This window comes from Dermacentor albipictus, chromosome 5 (assembly GCF_038994185.2).
Source record: "Dermacentor albipictus isolate Rhodes 1998 colony chromosome 5, USDA_Dalb.pri_finalv2, whole genome shotgun sequence".
Taxonomy (NCBI): Eukaryota; Metazoa; Arthropoda; class Arachnida; order Ixodida; family Ixodidae; genus Dermacentor; species Dermacentor albipictus.
Genome location: NC_091825.1, coordinates 53,988,149 through 54,009,204, shown reverse-complemented (window position 1 = coordinate 54,009,204; position 21,056 = coordinate 53,988,149). Strand labels below are relative to the sequence as shown.

Here is a 21,056-nt window from a genome sequence, read left to right as displayed (position 1 = left end):
GTGCTTGAAACACCTCTCGGCACGCAAACAGAAGCAGCACAAGGAAATGGTCACTAGCCATACGCTGTTCATGACACAGCTGGAGCAGTGCTTGTATCCGGGAGCCAGTAAGGCGTTGAAACATTCCGCTGCGCATGAGATAGTATGGCGTAGAACTCCCGCATTACATTGCGAGGTACCCATTAATTTCGGTCATCACCTAGAAGTGAAACAGGATGCTTCGCCCCGTAGAATCTCTTGCGGGTATCCGAGGAAACATTTCCTTTAATCTTTCGGCTATCGAGGTTGCGTCAGTGGTAAGTAGAAAAGCTTCCGGATATCTTGTGGAAAAATCCACCTGCATCAGTATATACACGTTTTCTGTAGATGAGACAGGAAACAGTGGGCCAGTAATGTCAAAGGCCACTCGATCGGAAGGCGTGTCTATCAGTGGCATTCATTCCAATAGTGCTTTACCAGGTCTTCCTTTAGGAAAAGTATGTTGGCAAATTAATTAACCCATATAGTTGGGCTAGTTGATGTTGACGCATTTGCTGCTGCGTCGTTACTAACGCGAACAAGGCCATGAAAAAAAGAGGAGAAAGAGGACCACCTTTTTTCCGTTGTTTTGTTCGCGCTAGTAACTGTGTCACCGCAACTTTTGGCAAACAGCGCATGAACGTACGTACTGGCGGACTTCTTGCACTCCGGACCAGCAAAACGATGCAAGGACTTGGTCCATTGTATTTTTGATGCCCTGGCGTCCTCCCATTGAGTTTTTCTGTGCCAGAGATAGGCGAGGGCTCGCAGACACTTCGGTACCACGGCTTGCTGCACTGATTTACTCTGACAAAGCTGATAAGCCCTGCACAAGACGCCTTTGTAGTAAAAGAATGTCTGAGTTGTGTTTCCCCCTGACAGCGTCTTCCCAACTTTTCGTCCACACCCATGTAGATATTCGTCTTTTTCATGTTCAGCAGCAAAAACAGCTTTTGACATTTATAATCGATTGAGACCTACTTTCGGGTATCCCCTTGCGGTCTTGGCCCTGACAACAGACGAAGCCGCTCAATGCGGGTTAATCTCATCAACGGATTCATTCCCGGTTTGAGATGTCGAAAAGCCTGATGGCGTCTTCCACTTGCAGTCTGGATTCGTTGCTCGACGAGAACCAGGGACAATTTCAATGATAACGTCGTACAAAGGATTGCCAAGCACTTAACTACGGTGGTGCCTAAAAATACGACGTATGACTTTCCACTTGAGCTTCTGGGACCTCGATACTCCGGTCATATGCCAGTAGCATTATTGTTGTTGAGCCCGTTAAAGCAGCATCGGGTATGAGAGCACATCACACCAAAATGGTGTTGCTGCCAGTGTCCCACATTACGGAAACCACCTGGCCGTAAAGTTCACCACTCTGCAGTGGCATGCGGTGGGTTTGTAATTACAAGTCCGTCGCATCCCTCTGTTCGTTAGAATGTAGAATGCATGAGAATTCTGGTTTTACAACTTTGTTTTCTGGTGTCATACAACAGGCTGAAGTAGAACTTGCGGCGCTTTTCTTCCGGTAGTCCCGCGACTCATGTCCCAGCCGTTTGCAATAGTCGCGGTAAGGCTTCTTCAAGTTTGCCTGAGAGTCAGAAGGCTTGCGTCCCTGATTATTGCAGAGGAAGTACTTAACATGGTATTTTCTGCACTTGCTTCGTCGTCTTTCGTGTAGTGGTCTTCTGTCTTCTCCTCGAATGTGAGAAAATTGTTTTGCCACTGCGCTTCCAAGAAACGGTCCGCGGTTTCTGCGATCCTCTCTAGGGTTCTTCAATTTCATTCGCCCAGAAACAGCATTAATCGGGTATGACAGTTATTCATGAACTGCTCTGCCAAAGCTAAGTCGCGGACCCCATCAAAAGTCTTTTCTCCATTGGAGAGTTCAACTCACCGGTCACAAAAGTTAAATAGTCTGGCAGCGTACTGCTTGCCAGTATCTCCATCTTGGGGCTTGCTGTGGCGAAACTTTTCGCAGTAGCCATCTGCCGTAAACCTGAGACATTGTAGTGACGCTAGTTTGGTCTTGTCATAGCCGAGGGAGTCCTCCGGAGACAACTGACCAAACACTTTCAACGCTTCACCATCGAAACATGGGCTGAGAGCTGCGTCCCATTTCTCTTTTGGCCAACCGCATGCGGTGGCTACTCGTTCAAACCGCTTCAGATGCGTGTCCAAGTCATCGCGGATTTCGCTTAAAACAGGAATCATGTGCGCTTTTACGGAAACCGAGGATTCTGCCTGCTTGCTTGCAAGCGTCTGAGACATATTTACGTGACTGTCTGCTCCACTCATCTCCGCTAGCCTTATGCGTAACCGTAGAATCTTTTCCTCGCACTCGAGACAATCCTTGGTCGCCTCATGTTCTGCCACACGTTCCTCAAGTGCCCCTCCCTGTTCCTCATCGATCCACTCTTTCAGTTCTGGACCGACAAGACCCATGCGTTCAGCTAGCGTGCGAAGCTCCTGGGTACTCATCTCGTATCCACTTCAAGCACACTGTGTCGCAACCGGCTTTGTCCGGTCGCGGACGCCAATTTGTAATGTCAGGTTCTAGTGAGAATATCCTTCACGCAAGGTCAGCCTTGGTGAAAATAATGGACAGAGCTGTTTGTACACAAAGTGCAAACTTTTCACACTAAATTCTCACGAAAGCGAATAACCTATATTTACAATACAAGAGTACTTGGAGAAAAACATTGCATTCAACTGCCTGCAAACACTGCATGCAATTATTGCATGCAGAAATGAATCAGCAAGATGCGATCAAAGTTATAGAGTAGCTCTAAGTATTGTTATGTTCCGTCCGTAAACGGCACCGAAAGTAATAAAGTGACGGTAAAATTGTACACACGGATTCACGCGGGGAGTTGCGTCGGCTCAGACGACGGGGTGATTGCCGAGGACGCGACGGAGGACGAACCGTAGAGCCTCTTGTCGACGCTGTCTGCCAGGCCAAGTTGGGTTATCATGACGAGTATGCTCGACGAACGGGTCGGAGCTTCGTTCTAAGGGAGACGTCGGTAGGGCCGAATGCGGATCAGCATTTAGCAATAGTCGGCGGAGCCCAGGTTAGGGGGCAGGCCGTGGTCCTTTTGCCTAACCAGCCAGTCAGCTCCATCGACCAAGCACTGTTCGACCATGGACCGTCCTCCGTGAACATCCCCGGAACAGTCTGGTTCCTTGGATCAGCAGAGATGCCTCCTGGCTTTGTCTAGGAACGCATTGCCGCCACCTCACGAACGGGCACCGCCTCCTCGTCCTCTGCCTTCCCAGCCCCCCTCCTCAGGCTCTCCTTCACCCTGTGCCTCGCCGTTTTCTCTTCCTTTTATTGTGCCCCTTCAGTTTGCCGCCACCTGTCTTTCTTTTCTGGGCTGTTGCTTCTTCCTTCGTGGGTTCGTTTTCCACTCGACGAGCACGTCTCACAACACAAGTGCAATGTCTCGCGCATATCACCGTTATGCAGTTAGGGGCAGCTGCGTTGGTCCACTCGTCGGCAAAGCCTTTAATTTCGTTTGCTTATGGAGCTATTCGTCTTGGTGCATGTGTGCGTGCGTCTTTTCTCTTTTGAGTGATTTTCTGGGCTCGCGTTCAGAAGTTTCCATGCGCTCGTGTTTTAGTCTTTATTCAGCGTTTTTCAGAGCTGTTTGCTGTTATTTTTGTTTGCGACCAGGTATAGCTAGTGACACTTGAAAACGCGAACTTCTCGTTCCAACCAATATCATTTAAAAGGTTCACCATTTTGTCCTTATGCTGACGTCTTAGCCCCGAACTTCGAACGCACATTTAAATCGCAGCTGATTGCTGTTAAGAAAAATTATTGCACGCTTGATTCGCTGCTGTAAGAAAAGGTTACTTTATAGCGAAGCATATCAGGGCGATCAGCCTCCACCCAGAGAACTTCTGGACTCCTACTCATCATGATCCGATCAGAACAGTCATACGGTAGTACAATTTCTCAGCCTGTTTCAAATGAAGTTCAACAGGGCAGACTGGTGAGCTAGTTGGTATGACATTATTTACACATAATCGCAGAAGCACATACATGGATGATGAAAGAAACAGACGGTACAAAGCGGACACAGGTCAAAATGCTTCATTGTGTTACTATTGGCGCACTTAAAAACTACTTCAAAGGGCTCATACAACTGGGAATTAAACCACAGCTCAAGATCGCTCTTGGAACATGCAGAAAGGGCGAACAGAGCCGTTTCGCATATGCATTTGACTGTTTCGTATTAGAAAGATAGCCTGTAGCCTGTAACCATGGTTGTTGGGATTTTTTCTAAAAAAGAGGACAGTACCAGACAACACGAAAGAAAAGGTTAAGCAATTATGGGTTCAAGATTCGTACAGGTCAATCCACTTTAATTTTTAAGGAACACACCATTAGTGAGCTGCTTGGATTGGATTGCAAAAACTTTGGTAAGGCGCATAAATATATTGTTTCTTGCGTTGTCATAGAACTGCAAAACGTCGATGCATGATTAAAACCACCAGGTAGCGTCCGTTTATGCTTAAGTAACTTCAAGAAATATCTCATTAGCATGTTCTTTTTTTTTCAGAAATGCATGAAGGACGCCTTTAAAGGTTTTCAAGAGATTGTCACGAGGAAGCGTTAACGAGTTATCGCCGATAGAGGTAACCTAATTCCCTGCGATGTCTTCCAGAAGAGTCGTGCTACAGAAACGTTTCTTTCCTCGTACTCCATTTAGGTCAAGTTCCTTTTTCACCTACAATATGATGGAGTGTCCAGGATGATCACGACGACTCCAGGCCATGAAAATACTGTTTTTCGACCATGTTGGACATCATGGATACAAGTGGCAAAAAAATAGTTTCTACTATTGCGCATATACTAGGTGAAAATTGTACAACTGTAATAAAAATAAAGCCGTCACAGCGTGATCACTACACGTCACCTGTCTTAGTGAGTGGCTGAGTGCGCAGAGTAATGCAAAGATCATTGCCACGAAACAAAGGATAAGATGACTGCATGTTATTGGTGCCGTACGCGATAGTATATGTGCTCACATAAAAAAAAAATTTCTTGCTCTCGAGGCCAATTTAAATATGTCTTTCTTGCTTACGGTAATGGTCGTTATGTGTATGTCTCCAGCGTCGTCCACGGCCATAACCTGTGCTGCCTATGTTTTCTTTCTCTTTTTCTAAGCAAACGCATTCATACAATGTTTAAAAAGTGAAGCTGCTCACCCACGAAGGGCCAAATGCTGCTCGTTTCTAGCATCATATCAAAGGGCACATATGCGTGTTCTCAAAAATTGTCCGGAATTCTTGAGACTGTAGAGAATAAATACACTTCAAACTTATTCTAAAAACAAAAGATTACATTACTATTTATGAGGCCCATATCTCAAGTTAGAAATTCTAGGCGTAGAGTTCACAAGGTGGATCCACTCGAAACGAATTCTCGGGATGGCATCAGTTTCGGGAATTAATATCTCACCAAGTTTGGGAAATTATATCTCCAAACAGGTGTCATCTTGAGAATTGGTTCCAAGTGGATGCGCCTTCTGATATACATGGCTGGAATTTGTATATTTCAATAAGGATAATAAGGTAATGTAAAAAAAAGCTTCAGTGGTGATTTTTCTAATTAGTCGACTATGCATGCTAATTTTGTGTTCAGGTAACGTCCGCCTCTTCGAGTAGACCGGCTCACGAACTAGAATTGTGCTATCCACCGTAGCGAAGCTTTAAAAATTTTGATAGTGTTCGCTAAAACACCCGGTATATATTGTAAACATAGTTTTGCCTGCTGTTTATTTACGTCCAATATGATAAAATGTTGACCCAACAAAGCTTTTAGCAGGAACACGGCAAATATAAATGCTAGTGTCAGTGTTTTAATTTAACTATTTCACCTACCTCCTCAACAGCAGTTGTCGCAAAATATTCTGACAGTGAGCCCCAGCAAATCTTTTTGGCACAAAATCTGTATGTAAGCTTCGACATTGTCTCAGCGCACGTGGTGGTCACATTTTCGCCGCAGCGAAAATTATTTCCGTTATTTAAGGAAGCCCTTAATTTTTATATGGATAGAAGTACGCCTGAAGAACATATATTCATTTTGTCAGTTTTTGTTCATAGATACCTTGCAGGGTGGTGCACGTCTCTGCACGATGATACTCAACGTAATTGTTGAGCTACCAGTTATAGTTTGAGGCATGCTTTTTGTGCTGTTCATCAGACCTAGGGCCTTCCATGGCATTTATGAATTCCGGGCAAAAGGTATTTTCTAACTATTCCATTTACGTGAAATACAGCGTATCAGTCCCATATTTCAAATGGCGCCCTGTGTGACTTAAAAAAATATTGATATGACAGCACATGTTGCCATAAAAAGTCGGTTTTTCAGCATTCCAATAACTCTGATATTGTTGCTTCTACGTAGCCACGAACAAAATGCACTGCAGTATATTAAGAGGGCTATGAGACGCAGCGTGAAAAATTCCGCTGCTCCCGAGCCACTCAGACCTTCGTTCAAATGGTGGTCATGTAGCTGACCAAAATGTGAGTTCTACATCAAAGCGGTAAGCAGGTAGCGAAAATCTCCTTGGTCTGACTTTGTTTGCGGATCTGCTCCACTGCGTAATAAACATGTAGGCTAAGCAAAACCTCACTTTTTTTTACGACTCCGAAAATATAACCCCGAATATTGTAGGAGAGACAAGAGCTGATGAAGTACACAAAGCACGTGCAACTTTCAACCAAATTTAGCAGTACATGCCGAGACACCCAAGAGCTAACGTTCAGTGTTCGTTCGTGCTACTCAGGACAAGGCAGTGAGTACGACAAAGGGAGAACCCCTGAAAAAAAACCCTTGAAAAAAAAACTAAGCCAAACTTCCTAAGTGACCATGCCGAAAACGTTGTGGCAGGTTACCTCACTGAGCAGAAAATTAATCTTTCATTTCCTTTCCAGCCAGAATTTAACAGAGACGCCATTTCATCTTTCACACACCGAAGCGTTTCTTAGTCCAATTGGTAAAAATGCAATGTGTTTCTTTGTTTCATGAGGACTGTTTCGTTCCTTTTCGCAATTCCTAATATTCTAGAAAAGGCGCACGGCCGTAGTTCACGAGTACTACAAGACACCACTCTTTCCTCAGACATTTACCTTTATCTGGCAGCACAATAAAATTGTTGACCAACTGCAGATCGCTTAGTTTTTGCATACGCCTGTTATATTTCAATCTGTATGGCTTATGCATCATGTAGAAGTAATCAAGCAATAGAAAAATTCTAGGCCATGTCTTTACTACATCATCCTGTTAAAATGTCAAATACATAGCCACATGTCTCATTATAATTCCACTGACAATTATTCGCCCCAAATTTAGACAGTTGTTACAGCCGATTTCTTGTAAAGGTTATGATTGAGTCTAACCTTTCCAGCTCTGATTAGCTTACGTAACCATTTCATGCACATCGTAATTTTTACGCGTTATAAAGTTATAGTTTCAACTGCAGTCTATTAACAGTGAACAGCTGTGGTACACATAAAGCAGGATTTGCGATTAATGTGCCATTCTTTTTTGTGCAGGTTTGGCCCTACGGATTGTGCAATTTTAGTCACAACACAAAAGACAAGTGCGTATTTGAAACAACTTTTAATTCACTATATACATATCTCGGTCAAGGAACAGAACAGGAAAGCAATGACACAGGCACTTTCATTTGTTAGTTCGAGAACGCAAACATCACGCGCATTCAATACGCTTTAGCAAGCACGCGAGGTGTGTGTAATACCACTCCACCATATATTGCAGCAGAAGATAGATTGCCATTTACATTACGCGATGTGAGGCACAATACATTCATGCGCTCTGTGAACAGGGCAAGACTCTGAAGGGTTCGCACAGCGCGTCTTTGAGTATGGCGATCAAACAGAGTTCACAACGAGTGCCATTTTCTTACTGAGACGAGTCCCAAGTTTTGGCACAATATTGCGCACAGTAAGAAATATTATTACACAAGGAAAATGCACTAATAGATATATTCACGATTTTCAATTGTGCATTGCACACACAAAAAAAAACTCCTTTGCTAAAATTTAATTGCGTTGTCAGCTACTTAGATAAAGATAAGGCATTATGCACTTGAATAACATCTTCGCTCAGTGAGTGCTAACGACCGGTAAGGCTTATGAGCGGTTTTGTAGTGTCACGCCCCATTTATGAGAATATAGGTAGCGCAATAGCGAAAAGCAAAGCACATAGCAAAACAGGTCCTCTGACATGTCGTGAAAAGGACAGTAGAGAGAGTCGGAATAGTAAAAAATTACAAAAATAGATTACCACGTTTTCAAGATCTATATACAAGAGGACAAAACTCCTCGGCATAGAAAGAACAGTGACTACGCGCAAGTCACGTTGAAAGTGACTGGTGAGCCATTCTTGTGACTATTACGTAAACTGGCAGGTAGCCACAGTCGTCCTGATAAATCACTACAACTAACTGTTGGGAAATGCACTGAATAGAGCCAGCTGTGAATTCATTACAGCCTTCATTTATTATTCTAACGTATAATCGATTACTCCAATATCTCTCTTCGAGGAATAGAATTTTTTCCGGCAGAATAATACTTGCCAAGCTATTACCATCTCTAATATATTCTTTTAGATACGCTGTACCACACACAAACGTAGATGGTAAGAATACTCGAACACTTCTCACTTTTTGCTCACACGTGATACATTTAGAATTGATAATCAACTTTTATAGACGTGCCTGCTTTCACCCAGATAAATTTTTGCAACAAATGGTCAAAGAAAGGGAAAACAGGAAGCAGTCTAAAACCACAAATGGAATGGCCGCGAAGTATGTGATGCATCATGAAGTAGAGCTCTAAAAGCTCTTGTAGGACACCATGGCATCATCTCAACTTCACCACGGTTTATTCTGGGTCACGAATGCAACCAGATGTGCAGGGAAAAACATCCATGCAGCATCAATTATGGAATGTGGGGCTGAATATTTCTATTTCGTACAAAATGGCAAGACTTAGTTTTAAGGCACTTCCAGCGAGGTGTCCGTCGATGGCGCGATGTACAGTGCGGTGAAAGAATTATACGTTGTCGTTGTCTAAATTTATGCACTAGTTAATCATAAACGCTACTACGGTGCTTTCTTTCTGTGCAGGAGAAACGATAACCAAGTAGACGTGACCAAACAACTATCAATGATTGTCTTGTGCATGTTCTTCATCTGAGTTTTGCAAAAAAAACATGAAACTTACAGAGGATAAAAGGCATGAAGCGCTTAAGCGACGTACAGCTTGCTCTACCGAACACTAGAAATTATTTTAATGGTATGCTGCACATGTAGATTTTAAACAAATGTGCATTTTATGCCAGGTAAAATGAGATTCTCAACGAAATTAACGCCAGCATATCTGATCGCGACTTTTGAACTGACAATTGATCGTGACTTGAGCGAAAAAGCGTTTACCCAATGATAGTTATCGACAAGATTCTCTCAAAAACCAAACACGCTTAATTAACTAAACTAGAAACCTTGGTTAGTCATGGGTCAAGTTCGCGCCTCTCCTCACAACAGCAATCATATGCACCTATGCGGTTTTGTTGCGTCTTTTCTTTTCATGATTCATCGAGAAGCCTTTTATTCATTTACCTACATGATCTCACCTTAGGACGGCATGCACCTTTTCCATATTATACTTTGGAGCACAGGTAATGGCCATGTTTGGTGCATGACAGGCAGAAAAAACTACCGCTGAATGATCTTCGTCTTCGGCAAATGTCAAATGGGCCCCTTCACATTGTATTTGTCCTGCTACTCAAGTGCGCTCAAGATTTCGCGCATTCAACACAAACACACACACTAGCAGTTACACGATATTCACCCATAAACCTCTCACAGTGATTGCGCACCCTTCTCAGCAATCAATATTATTATTCTCCGCAAGCTATATCAGGACAAGCTGGAAACAGCGCATTCGACGAAGGTACGGCTCAGTATTCGTTTCTGGCTCTGAATATAACTCCATAAATTACAAGAAAATAAAGTCTACCACTCCCAACAAAACGTTATGGCCTCACACAGAAAAAAAATTAGAAAATAAGAAAAACATTCTTCACGTTTTCTGGTAAGCACTGGCTCAGGGTCAAGCTGCAGTGACAAACAAAACAGAAAGAAACACTGTATAGGTGACTGGAATGTGGCTGCTCGCTCTTGCCTCGTCTTCATAACTTAAGTATGTCGTGCGATACAGCGTTCCCGGCGAGAACGCTCCCGATGGCACCCGATATGCTTCGGCGAAGCCGAGCTCATTACAAGCGAGACGGTCGACGGCGAGAGGCCAGCCCGCCAGGCCTCTAGTCACATTGCACGGCGATCGCGGCGGCGATGTATTTCACACATTGACATGCGCTGGTGAATCCCAAGCAGCTCTCGCGTGTCATAGTGACTCTTCGGTGCAGCAGCCTGGCCGCTGCATTGTAACACTGTAAAGTTCTCGGTCGTGGTCCATCTAGCACCGGAAGTGACCAGCCAGGCAGTGTGCGCCGTTTGCGCGGCCACAACGGACACTGGTTGTAGCTGGGCACCGTGTGACGAGACGCGCGGTTCTCGGTGGAGCCGCGCGCGCACCACAAGAGGCTTGTGAATCCAGAAGGGCCAGAAAAATCACTGGAGTAGGTTTTCAGGGAACCGCAGTGCGTTGCGACAAGGCTGAAATGACTCATGGCTACGGATGCAAAGGTGAAGCCGAATGACTTCTTGCTGTTCTGGCAATCAACCATCCAATAGTTCGTTTTGCAGTGAAATTGGGCCTACAGAGCGCGATAACGTTTCTTTTAAGGCGACTGGCTCTGCGACTTTTGGTTCTCGAAAAAAAGCCCCAGTTGCACGAATTGCCAGAATTATTATTGCTCAAGCAATTCGCAGTATTTTCTGAAGAGCGCACTAGCTGGTGTACTCGTCGAGTATCTTGCGCGCTTACAGAAATGCTTTTACACTGCAGAATCCAACGGAGTGCTAGCTGTTCGACATTCATCCATTGCTTTCTATATATCTCGCTTTAGAAATGCCTATTGGAAGCTGCTTAATAGAGTTTAGCTCCGTATATTATCACGGTACACACATTTGAACATGTATGCTGCCTAACCAAACCTCGTGCATGTTACCGGGAATAAGAAAAATCGTTCAAAAAGTATTGTTCCTGAATTGAACTAGTTCCGTTTCTCACTCGTACGAGTGCTGGTTTGTGCTCACCCGGGAAGGCCAATAATGCGTGGTACACACGCGGAGACTCTCTTCTCCCACATTTGCACTTTCTACGTGTTCAAGCGCACCCGCATCGGAGGCCATGAGTCCGAAAGCCCTGCCTAACAGCCGGTTGCGGTACCCTGGAGATCTCGTTCCAGCGGTCCGACAGAGACCGAGCTTCAAAGTCGCGTGTCCTGCGCGTCGCCAGGCGGCTTGCGCTCGTTGACTATCTGCGAGTACGGCACGACCCAGCCGTCGCCGTTGATGTGCGTGCCGTTGCCGTTGAGCGCGTCCTTCAGCTGCGCCTCCTCCTTGAGGATCTCGTCGGCCGGCCGCAGGTCGCCCATCTCGGCGCGCATGTGCAAGTCCTTGGTCAGCTTCTCCTGTGCGGCCAAAGGGAAAGTGCGGGTTAGAGATGGGGCTGGACGCCTTGCTGCCTTTCTGCAGCATCTAAACTGCAGGTTAAAGGGAACGACCATCTCAATGAGATACTATAATAATAAACTGTGGTTCCACCAGTTGAACCTTTAATTTCCTTCTCATTGCAGTACCCTGAAGACTCGCTCGGTGGCGGATATTACATAAGGGGTGGGTTACATATACATTTAATGCAATAGAAAGGAAGCAACGCGCCATCAGTTAATGTAAGACAGCTAAGTTCATTTACATGTAAACACAATACGACAGTAAAAACAGACCTATAGATAGACAAGAAAAACTCAGTCAATAAAGCACTACATGTTAGTGAGACGAAAGCACAGTGATACTGTAATCACAGAAGCTCAAGTAGAAACTGAGTAATTGTGTCATTTATAAATAACTCAGGGGAAGTGATGGCAGCAACGATTATTTAACAGACGCAGTTTGCAACATGTTTGTTAGGAAAACCTAACCTAAGGATTTATTTAGCATATGTTTATTCATATAACGTCGAGTTGAGATACTCCATCAAACCAGTGTTTGAAGGCTTCAGAGGTCGAAATTACAAAGCCCGGTTCGTTCGTAAGAGCTCTGCCTATTGGATGTCAACCTTCGTTAATAATATGTTCACCATCAGGCTAAGGAAAAATTTTCTGTCTCAAACAAATCTAGCGTACGACTACATTCATTCATTACGAGCCTTATTTTCTAATAATTACACGTCTCGCAACAACTTTTCATGTACCCGTGCGCAAAAAAGCGCGACAAAATGAACTTCGCCTTCTACGCTATTTGCCTTCTGCACAGGCTGCCTACAAACCTAGTACGTCACCGGCTCATTTCACCTATCTCCTCAACAACGTCGCGTAATCTTCCTTATTATGCATCAGAAGGCTGCAAGAAAATGGTGAATTCTCTCGTTTTGTTTTTCGTAAGTTAAACGTAGAGCATTCACATGGCTTTTTTTTTACTTTTGAACGCATTTTCAAATTGCGCCCACTGATCTTGATAAACAGAGCGAAGGACAATAAAGTCCAGAATAAATCAAAATAAAACACTAAATACCAGCGACAGAACAAACGCTTAGTTTGGCACCTGGTTATTTTCCTAGGGGAAAAACCCACACCTTGATGAGCTGAACCTACTATAGATGAACTACTGTAGGTATAGGTGAACTCTGCCGCAAAATTATAACGCAGTATGCCACAGCACGCTACAAACCACATATATATATATATATATATATATATATATATATATATATATATATATATATATATATCAACAAATCTCGAAACGCTGTTTGCCTTCCAGCTGACGTGATGGAGTTGTGCAAGTTTATTTGTTTGCACATGTACCTGATTTTTTTTTTTAATAGCGTTTTCATGCATCCACACATAATAAAACTGTCCGTATGCCTTTCCAATATTTTCATACGCTTTTTGTTTGCACATATAATTGAATTTTTTGTTTGAAATAGCGTTTTCATGCATCCTCAAATAATAAAACCGTCCGTATGCCTTTTCAATATTCCCATACGCCTTCCATATGCTTATTAAGTAGGTTATATGTATCCTATATAAATTCAACACACGTTTCATAAGAATAGTACGGAAAATATACGGATATTTTAAGTACATGCGGTACATTTCAATATGCATGGCGATCATTTTTAAGTTTTATGAAATTTTAAAAAATAGCTGTTGCAGATGACATAATTCTAGTCCTTGAGCTGGATACTTCGAAGAGGAGGACATTACTCGCAAAATAAATTGAAGGTCATAGACTATAATTATTAAAAATTAACTCATTTTATTTTTAATTAATTACTTTAGGGCAGATATTCCAACTTACGTATTGTAGCCGGTGAGTTTTCAAGAAGAGTATAGGCTTGGGCTGGTTGGTAATACATAGTTACATTAGAAGCATAGCACGGGAGGGACGATCGACAAAGACTAGACAGGACAAGCGCTACAGCGCTTGCCCTGTCTGTCTTGTCCTGTTGTCCTGTCCTGAGTTTGCAAGGCGTGTCCACTTGGAATGAACTTCCAGAACGACGCTAGTTTGCAGATACGCGCCATGAAACTTGGCCTAAAAATGCACTGTTGTTCCATTACTTTTTTACTACAGCCCATAAGTAACCGGAACGCCAAGGTGTTTCGTTCCACACATTGGGGAAATAATATCCGGAAGCTGGTGTCATCCTGTAAATTCATTTCAAATACATACGTCTTGCACGCTCACTGACTACAATTCATTAACTGCAACATGTGCCATAAATATAGTTATGAAGGAGTTAGGTAGCCAATTTTTGCTAATTAACCAAATATGTGTTTCAATTTCTCGTGCTGGTAATGTCCACCTCTTCGTATGATCGTGCTCAAGGACAAGAATAATGCTATCTGCCGGAGGCCATCTTTAAAAAGTTCCCTAAAACATAAAAAGGATCACCCCGTAGTAGCAAGGTCGTGTCGCCTGCTCTGCCAGATTTGTCTTATTTTTATTTTTTAGAAAATATTTCCTAGCCATTCCGCCTGTAGCGCACTGACAACCGTAATGTTCGAATTGATAAAGATATAATACGTGCAGGGATACGTAAACTGACCGAATCTGGCGAGTACTGGTTCGAGGACAGCGTTCGACACTTGACCATGATCACCACGAGCAGGGCCAGTAGGAGCAGCGCTGCCACCGCGGCACCCACGATGACGTAGATGAGGCCCACCGACGAGCCCAGGAAACCAGCCACGCCCACGTCCTTCTTCTGTATCACGGGCAGCCCGTAGAAGACGTCCGTGATGGCAGTTCCCAGCTGCGCGCAAACAGCGTTGTTCAATAACCTCGTTTCCATTGGAGAGCCTATAATGCGCTCGCCAAATGAATAGCGGCAAAAGTAATAGGGGACGCATTCGTACCCCGCATTCACCGAATTTTAATTTAATCACTCGCTTTCCTTATTTTCGTGTTTGTCAGTGTACACGAAAAGTCACCAATGCCGAAAAAGAATATGCCTACACTACCTCGCATCAACACAACAGAGTATCACACTACTACTATCGACAAATTCGCGCGGTTTGTAATATTATGTTAAACAAAACCATAGCATTCGACGAATAGACAATAACCGCAGAATCTGTATGCAAATATAAGGAAATCAGAACAAATCTGCGGTACATCATGCTCTGCACTCATTTACTGCAACAGCAGCAGTTCATCTCAGCGGCCATGGCCATCTTTGTGTTTTCGTTGTTGTTACCTTTAAAATATATGGCACGCGCACCCGAACGAGGATGCATCTTCTCAAGAACTGCTTCGTCTTTGCAGAGCGTGTGACGTCGCCTTCAGCCGCTGTGGTATTGCCTGCTGCGGCATCCAAAATATACAGGCCTAATTACTCTGAGAGTCTTCGCGGCATGCGGAATTCTTTACAAATTACCGAGCGCGAATGTTCTCGGGTAGGCAAGTGGTTAGCACACCCAGCTGCACATTGTGTGAGTACGACCCACAACGAGCTTTCGAGTGAGGTTTTCCCTGCCTACTTCTTCGCCATTTGGCCAGTCGTCGTGATCGTCCGCTCTCACGCCGAGTCAACGCTATCGCTATTCCTCGCACCATCTGTCGGGATCAGGGATACGAACCCTATCGCGAACTTTCGCTTGACTCGGCACCTGGTGCGAGGCCGTTCGCTACCGACAGCCCTTGTGGTAGCGTGCCAAGCTCGACATCTTCGAAGAGTGCCAGGAACGCTTTCTTCGATGTGTCCGAAGCCTAGTCTTCCGAAGAGTCGCGAAAGTGATGGTATAATCGAAAGTGATCCCCTGCGAACTTCTTATTGTGATGCTCTGTTTTATTGTTTTATTGTGATGCCCTTCTGGTTGACCTCCCTGCCTTTCCTGTCCTTGCTTTCTATCTCTCTCTTGTGCACGTGTGTTTGCAAGTGCCTGTGTACGTTTACGCTTGCTGGAAAAGCATTTCTGTAATCGCTCGCCTGGCCGCCGTTGCCGCGGTGTACCTCACTGAAATATTAAGATTGTGTGCTGTTGTCCACCTTCGTGACTGTATAACCCTCTCTTCATTTATGTTCTTCAAACGGCATCCATTGGCCCAATCTTGCCCTCGTGTATTCTCTAGAACTTCTATTTCAAATCTTACAGAAACTTCTGCATGCTCTAACCGTAGCCCGTTCAGTCACAAATTATGATATTCTGCAGAAAGAAATTTGCTCTTCCACGTATTTTATATCTTATGTGCCCAGAGTTCTAAGAAATAAATTCACTTCTCTGGAGCAATTATTATGCAAATTTATTCGCGTCCTCATGCGGAGACATCGTTACTCAATACTAATTTTTCGCACGTACACTTTGAGTGGTGCATCAATGGGCTCAGAGGTTGTGATATTGCAAGAAACAGTCCTTCTCAGCTGGGATGCCAAGGAAAACATCGCATTTCCGTCCGTGCACCCTCGTTTTCGCCACACACTTCTCGTATTTGCATCACTGCGGAAACGGTGACTGGGCTTGCTGATGCCAGTGGTCCTTCGCATCGTACCTCACACAAAAATGATAGCAACCCGTTTAAAGCAAGGACGATGACTTAAAATTAGCTATTGAGGGAGGACATTAAAGGAAACCATGCTAAACTGTAATGCAGACCTTATTCTCAAATACAAAAACAACAGTCCTGGGCGGTTCTGCGGGTGTGCTTCACTCGAACAAAATTCTTTTGACCTAGTATCAAACTAGTAGTCACTGATATTCGTACAACCAGTCGAGGACGCGACATAATTGCCAGACCGGCGTCATTCATTCTATGGCCCAGCAACAAGAGCTTCTACCCTCTTCATGATCAAACTGTGCGTACGGCGATCTTGGTTCCACATTTAACAATTGCCGGCACTCGTAAATTAGATAGGATACTAAGAAAAAATTATTCTTTGACAGTGAACTAGATGGCGCAACTAGTCCACAAAATCGTCGGTAAATTTAAATTTTCACTCGATGCGCATGGGTGGGTGGCGTGGTACAGAAAGAGTAAGCTACTGCTGCGTCTCCGTATGGAGACGCGCATCGAAACAGGATCAAAACTATTCATTAACAGAACGCTGAGTATTGAGTAACTGTTTTTCATAAAACTTGGTTCTTTCTCTGCGTAAAACAGAGGTTTTTAACGGTTCTGAATGGTCGAGGCAGCGCCAAAAGAGAAATTTGAATAGCGACTCAGCAAAGCTTCCGTAAAATGTGGAGGAGTTCGTCTTGAAACATCTTTTACATCAGTAGTATTTCGCCGCTTCATATCAGATGGCGCTCTTTACGTCTATCTGTGCCTCGAATATTGCTCGCACCAGTGTGCGGCTTGTTGATGAAAAAGGCAATGAAAGAAGTCGCTTCTTCAAATGGAAACATGGTGACTGTACAAAAAAATATGTCATTTGTCGGCACAATCAGCCATTACCACGCTTATTATGCGAAGGCCATTCACTGCCAATATTTAGCACGGAGTAGCGAAGAAATAACTTCGACAGATAGACTAAGCGTACAGCCTTATCTATAACTTACGCTGCTCTGAAGACAGTCGATGTTTGTTAACGAAAATGTGAATATTTTTCTCTTCAGTGCTATGCATGCAATGTCATTCAACAAGATCGTGAGTTACTGAATAATGAACCAGGAACATAATGGAACGCATTTATAATTTATTGTGGGCTAGTGCCTCCCGTCATCAGCGCGGCCACTTTACGCTGCTCCATAAGCATGTTGTAACTCTAACGAAACGTGTTCCGCGTAATTAAACGGACACTCGGGAGAAAAGTGGGCTGATGTGTATTTTCGAATTACCATTCTACAGCATCACAACAGGCACCGTTAGGGGAGCCTTAATAAGCCAGCAATTATCCATCTACAATCAGTCTATATTCAGTTATTTCAGGCTCTTCAATTTCCTTGTAATAGTAAACTCGGGTACTTACTAGCAAGTACTTCGGTCGCTGACATAACTTAGAGCCTAGCGTTACATAGAAGCCTCGGCGACGAATGACGTTTCGCCACAAATCTGTGAAGCAGAAGACGTCTAAACAGGATTAAAATCTTGGGCTGTTTTACAGACAGCGTGCTTATAAAGAGCACAAGTTGGCGCCGGTATGCAAGGTTACTACACCCTAGATCAAGTGTAAATCAAGAACAGGGGGTTCTTATAGGTACACGCAATACATAAGTTTATGCCAGCCATCATGAGGTTACCTCTCCATCAGGGAAGTCGCGCAGTCGGTCTGATCTTGGTGAAACTTGTGGCAAAATGTTCTTATTTTTTCGGCATTCGAGGGCTTCGAAAGGCGGGAACTTTAACAACCGCTATGCTGTCACTAGCTTGAGCCTTCAACTGCAATATTCCTAAGAGAATAAAAGGAGTAGCAGGAAAGGCAGTGTTGTGTTTGTAATTAGTAGCAGTTGTTTTTCAAGTCCTAAGAAGTGAAAATGCATGAGTAGAAGGCTCGCGGTCGGCGCTATGCCGGCCTAATTTGCTACCCGTTAGATCACCCTTTAATGGGGCGTTCTGTTTAGAGGCGTATATTATGCAGCCCGCAGGCCAAACCGAGCGGCTAAGCGAGAACGGTGCTGAGCAGACGCTGAACCACAGCGCTCATGGCAGGCAATTAGCAATATTTCATACAATATCTACTACTGTGCAGATAATGGACCGCTTTCAACTTAGCCGCTCCGCACCATGCAACTTCATGTCTTTCGTACTTTTGCAATGAGCGATAATAAAAATTCCATAAACGAAATGGAACGACCTGTAAAAGAGAAGCCAAGCGGTAACGCTATCAGATAAGCAAGGTGTCTTAAAGGGATGTGATTGTCCTGGATACCACGGTGCGAAATAAACAGTCCTTGGATGTTTAGAGCACCTAGTAAACCTTGTACGCTTGCTGATTTACTCACGCAAGTGTCCACACAGCCAATGTGAATGTGTAGCTGTTTTCTAAAGAGGAACTGTATGCAAGATTTTGCTTCTCACTATTGCTGCCTGTTAGGCTTGTGAAATCGCGGCCGCGTATTGTTTAACAGCGTTTCTGGGAACAATTTAGCACGCAAGCGCAACATCGGTGCTGCTTCTGGGCTAGAGGTATGTTTTATTTGAAGTAAGGAAGCTAGAAGAAACTTAGCAAATAATTTAGAAAAATAAACAATGTAGGTAACTGCAGCAATATTACAGCTGAGGTCAAGCCTGCCTGCATCGATTCAGTGAGAAATAGTTATTCGTGATTCACAGCGGCTGAGCGCTCCTAAGCAACATTATTCGTCCGTGTAAATATAAGGGGATACAGGGTGCCGACCAAATTAACATTTCGAAATTCCCCGAGTTTTCCAGGTTTTCCTCGAGTGCCTTTTCAGAATTCCCTGAGTTACACAGAACTTTCGTTTTATGTCCAGACGGGCTGACACCATGTCGGCCAATACTGTCACTCTCTAGTAAACATGTTAAAAAAATAAAAAAGCCCCTTAGTTTAGTTTGAATACTAAGGAGTGGTGTCTACTTTATTCAAAAAATAAAACAGAAGAAGGGGGTTACCAAGATATCCTAAAAAATGGTAAACGCCATTGCAAATCAAGTCGCACATTTCCAAATACAAATAAAAAAGATGCATAACAAGGTGAATATTTTTCGAATATGAGCTATTTCAAAACTGATAGCAAGCTCATTGGTATGAGGCTCGACCTTTGTCACAAGTGAGATCCTCTCTCAGCAGCTGGAAAGTCAACCACCCTCAGCTGTCCTGACATACTCTCAGCCTGGGAACAACGCCTCAGTGGTGCCTTCCACTGCTTTAAAGAGTTTATTTTGGTTTAGCAGAGGAACACCTGCATCTCGGCATCAGTCAACACTTTGTTTTTTGAGCTCAAGCTGCTTCAAAGAAGTGGAACGCTTCCTTTCCCATTGATTCCTCAATGCGTCCGCCCTTTCTGTTCTCATCCTCCTTCTGCCATGTGTTCGCCCCACGGACCATTCTAAGCGTCCTCTTGGTCAGTTATACAGTCAACGCCCGTTTTTCGCACTCCCTAGAGGACACGAACTCGTCTTAAAAATATGAATGCAAGGCTTTTCGTGCCTTTAGGGGTCAAATCGCCATAGGCACGGCCTAAAAAGCTCTGAAGGCCTGCCAGTAACCAAACAGGCATATCGGTGCACGTACTGTGACAGGAGACGGCGGGTGTAGGCGTGTATATTTAAGGAATACTTAATGTGTCCTTTCACATTGTCCCTTCATACGCTTGTTAAGCTTCACCGCAATACTTAGCGTATGCTTCACCGCTTAACAGTACTGTGGTGAGGTGAAGCTGACTTTTGGAACCGGCATTGTGCAACGCGTCGTGCTTTCGGAGCTTCGAAGCCAGTCGCGAAGATTACAAAGGGGCTGTCCGTGCCATTGCTGACAGCGGCGAATTCTTTCAATGGAAAACACGGTTCCGAACAGCAAGACGCTTAGCAGGGAACGTGGAAGCAGCTAGGCCTAGAGCTGCCACGGAGGTGGCTGCCAGCGGATTTGCGTGCAAGAGTACCGGTTTGAAGCGGCGAGATAATCAAAACGGCGGTGATGGTGGTTTTGATTAATGGTGTTTAGGACTTGCGATCAAGACAAAAAGTCCGGAAAATAAGACGGCAAAGGGTTCTTGCACCCGAAATTTCAGACGTACTTATACATTGTCTCTATGAAGCATCTGGTGGGGCCGCGAAGCCGTCCGAGTTATCGGGCATGTCCGAAAAATCAGGCATCCGGAAAATCGGTCCTTGACTGTACACTGGCAATTCTTCCAGCCGACGACTCGGCGTCCAAGACGATTCATTACAATTCCTCTCTGTTACTCGAGCCAGCAGTAGCGCGGCTTTCGTTCCTTTTCAATAAAATTACAGCTAATTTTCTCTGATAGAGCCACGAATTCCCTGAGGTTTCCCTGAGTATTTCCAGACTATTCAAAATCCCAGAGAATTCCCGGCTTTTACCCGTTAATATATACGTTGGGATAGAAATCTTTACAGAGTAAATGTACCTGATGTCCCGCGAAGTTAGGAAACTAGATCAAATTACAATTTTGCGCTTTCACAGCCTAAAAACGAGACCATCTTTTGGAAGGAGGAGACGTCAGTGTGAAACCCCATTTCTCGGTTTGAAGGCTCTGCTTACTGCTGTTCGACATCTCTTGCAAAAAAGGAAATATGAAAAAGAGTGGACTATGGAACTCACAGCTTCTCAGAAGTACCTGAACGAATTATTTATGATACCTTGCCCCTGAAATCCTTACTCACGCTATCTTCTTTACAGAACCGATACAAAATAAGCAATTACATTTATTTGTGCCATGC

The 21,056-nt window shown here is 44.1% G+C and overlaps 2 protein-coding genes across 2 annotated transcripts in view; one reads left to right on the top strand and one right to left on the bottom strand.

The window, feature by feature from the left end:
* The window catches only part of LOC135913231 (uncharacterized), a 41,420-nt gene extending 36,491 nt beyond the window's left edge, over window positions 1-4,929 (top strand). The window contains exons 6-7 of the mRNA XM_065445838.1: window positions 4,590-4,665; window positions 4,740-4,929. Of these exons, the coding sequence (XP_065301910.1) occupies window positions 4,590-4,646 (57 nt within the window). The 3' untranslated portion in view covers window positions 4,647-4,665; window positions 4,740-4,929. The remainder of the gene's footprint in view (window positions 1-4,589; window positions 4,666-4,739) is intronic.
* A 2,709-nt stretch (window positions 4,930-7,638) lies between these two features.
* Window positions 7,639-21,056, bottom strand: part of LOC135913270 (mucin-2-like) — a 177,357-nt gene continuing 163,939 nt past the window's right edge. The window contains exons 9-10 of the mRNA XM_065445862.1: window positions 14,302-14,508; window positions 7,639-11,659 (exon numbers count right to left, since the gene is read on the bottom strand). Coding sequence (XP_065301934.1) covers window positions 11,456-11,659; window positions 14,302-14,508 — 411 coding nt within the window. The 3' untranslated portion in view covers window positions 7,639-11,455. The remainder of the gene's footprint in view (window positions 11,660-14,301; window positions 14,509-21,056) is intronic.